Genomic DNA, 2,752 nt, shown 5'->3' with positions numbered 1-2,752 from the left:
CACGGGCCACAAGAATGAGAAGTACTGCATCTTCGCCAACTTCTCCGTCACTGGTGGGAAGGTGCGTTTCCCTGAGGTGACCAGGCTGGGCTGGGGCCCCCTGTGTCCACCTCCTGCCTTGTGGTGTGCTGCCATCTACTCGCTTCCTGTGGAGCTGAGGTGGGGACGTGGCCCCTGGCTGTGGTCCTGGTCCCTCCTGTGTCTCGTGGTCTGATCACAGGAAGGCCGTGCTCCTTCCATTAAAGGGAGGATGGTGACGTGTTGCTGACTTGAAAGTGAAACAAAAATTTAAAAAAATGGTTCTTTAGAAAAACACAGGGAGACCTTGAGGGTTCAGTGCCAGACACCACAGCAGAGTGAATACTTTGAGAAAACAGGTCACATGGGTTTGGTTTCCCAATGCTTAGAAATTGTATGTTTATGCTCTGCGGTGGCCCCATAGCTAAGGTGTTGTGTTGCCAACGCAGAGGTGAGTGGTTTGAGTCCACTAGCCGCCTGTGGAAAATGCTGGGCCATCTCCTGTGTGATTTCCAGCCTCCAGATGCGCTGGGGGGGTGGGTCAGCTGTGACTCGGCTCCGAGTCTGTTCCGACTGGATGACAAGTCGCCTTAGTGGCGCAGAGCAGTGAGGGAAGGTTTGTGGTAGAAGCAGCAGGAGGAGACCGCAGTGGGAGGGCCCAGGGAGGGGCCAGGCTGCTGGAGAGATGGCTTCTCACAGACCTTCCATTGGAGGTTTGCCTGCGGTAGTGGGGGTTTCGGCCCACGTGGTCCCTCAGGCACACAGGACACCAGCCCCTGACCAGGGGCCAGGAGGCTGTCCGGCCCAGCTTCCTACAGAGCAGCCACGGGGGGCTGGGTGGGCACTGCCCTTCCTGCACTTGGTGCCCCTGACCGTGCTTGACCTCTACTCCTGGTCTTTGTCCAGTGGATTGTGTCTGGTTCTGAGGACAACCTGGTTTACATCTGGAATCTTCAGACGAAAGAGATTGTTCAGAAGCTTCAAGGTCACACAGGTGAGCAGAGGTGTCAGAAGAGTCCCAGATCTGTGAGTGATTTCTGTGTGGGCTCCTTATCCTCCCTGCTCCGGGGCTGGGGTCCCTGGGGTGCATCTGAGCGTGGCCCACCACCCCTGCCTCTGCTGCTTGTTCACGGACACCTGACCTCCCAGGGTGCTCTGTCCTTACGTGGCCGCCCCTCCGAGCTCTGTCCTTGCCACGGCCACCCTTCATCTCTTGTACCAGGAACTGGACTATGAACTTGGTGGTCTCCCCCAAGGGCTTGCTCTCCCACGAGGGGCTGGTGCTCTGGGCATCGTGTCACTTGGGCAGTTCCTGGCTATCTGGATGCCCTCGCCCTCTGGCCACTCTTGCTCTTGCACCACCTCCACGCTCCATGCACACACACGACAGTCATTCGCACGTGCAGGACACGTGCACGCGCGCACACACTTGGGCACACATTCCCCCACACTCCACCCTGCTGGTCAGCACACAGCCGTGCTGTCGGCTCCTTGGAGAATTTGGTGGACTTTGCACACTCACCTGTCGTGAAGTAAGACTTTTGTCTCTTTCCCGGGAACTTGTTGCTGCAGATGAGCAGGTGTCCATGCAGGCCTCCTCTGACCTTACTGGCTAGGTACACAGACCATGTCAGGTAGTGGACACAGGCTGGCTGCAGGCTGAGGGGAGATTCCTGACTGCCGCTTGTTTTTCAGATGTTGTGATTTCCACGGCCTGTCACCCAACAGAGAACATCATCGCCTCCGCCGCCTTGGAAAATGACAAAACCATCAAACTGTGGAAGAGTGACTGTTAGGGTCACGTGGTCTTGGTGGACGGCCAGCCAGAAACAGAGACCAGCAGACACGGCTCCTGTGCTTGGCTGACCCGGGTTCCAGGTCACGGGGCGAGGCACACCACACACCGGAAGTTTCCCCAGGTGCTGAAGACACTGACAGTCCTGCCGCATGGGGCGGGGTCCTGCCCCGACTGTCGGAGCAGGTTCAGCACCCGTTCTGCTTTCTACCACGGGTGACGTTGGCTTCCCGTAGGTGGCGGTTTCCCCGGTCGATGGGCTCCACTGTTTGTGATACTTTTCCTACCCCGTTTTCTCTGCAGTGACAGGAACTCACCTGCCCCAGCGCTGGCCACAGTCTGTCTGTGGACCTCCCACACGACCCTCGCCCATTTGCTGACCCCGTTTGTTGTGATTCCCAGTGTCTTTCTGGAAAACAACACTGTAAAGTTATTTTCTTGTAAAAGTATGTTTTGTGTTCTGGACGTTGGCGGTTCATATTGTTGATGGCTTGGTGTTTGTCCCCATATCCCTGTCCCCATGCCCACTCAGCTGGCGGGTATCCACAGACCTGTCTCCGACTGGCTGCATCAGACAGCCTTATGATGGCTGCAGCAGAGGGTTCCCCCAAAGCAGACACCCTGCGAAGGGCCCTCGTCCCTGCAGCTCAGCCCAGACCCCAGGCCAAGACCAGACACTGGAGGCTGTGCACGGGGCAGTAATGGGGCACAACCTAGCGGCAGGTCTGACCCCCTAAGCTGAGGACTGATTGGTACGTGGGGGACAGGAGTTGACTGCAGGAGGCTCGGGCAGCCCTGGGTTGGGAGGCAGTGGACAGGCCTCTGGAAATGGTCTGTCGATGTGCAGAGAATTGCTCGGGTTGATGGCCTGTGTGACCCTTTCTAGCTATGGTCTTCAGGTGGCCGTGTGGGATTGGCTCCGCTGTGGCAGCGGGTGCA

The 2,752-nt window shown here is 57.8% G+C and overlaps 1 protein-coding gene across 1 annotated transcript in view; it reads left to right on the top strand.

Moving 5' to 3' along the window:
* The window catches only part of WDR5 (WD repeat domain 5), a 14,088-nt gene extending 12,274 nt beyond the window's left edge, over positions 1-1,814 (top strand). The window contains exons 11-13 of the mRNA XM_006900553.1: positions 2-61; positions 925-1,012; positions 1,714-1,814. Of these exons, the coding sequence (XP_006900615.1) occupies positions 2-61; positions 925-1,012; positions 1,714-1,814 (249 nt within the window). The remainder of the gene's footprint in view (position 1; positions 62-924; positions 1,013-1,713) is intronic.
* Positions 1,815-2,752: the final 938 nt, after the last annotated feature.

The sequence above is a fragment of the Elephantulus edwardii genome, unplaced genomic scaffold (assembly GCF_000299155.1).
Source record: "Elephantulus edwardii isolate Elephantulus edwardi_28Jun2011 unplaced genomic scaffold, EleEdw1.0 scaffold00289, whole genome shotgun sequence".
NCBI classification, from domain to species: domain Eukaryota; kingdom Metazoa; phylum Chordata; class Mammalia; order Macroscelidea; family Macroscelididae; genus Elephantulus; species Elephantulus edwardii.
The sequence above is the reverse complement of the archived record's forward strand: the minus strand, read 5'-3'. Positions and strand labels throughout refer to the sequence as shown.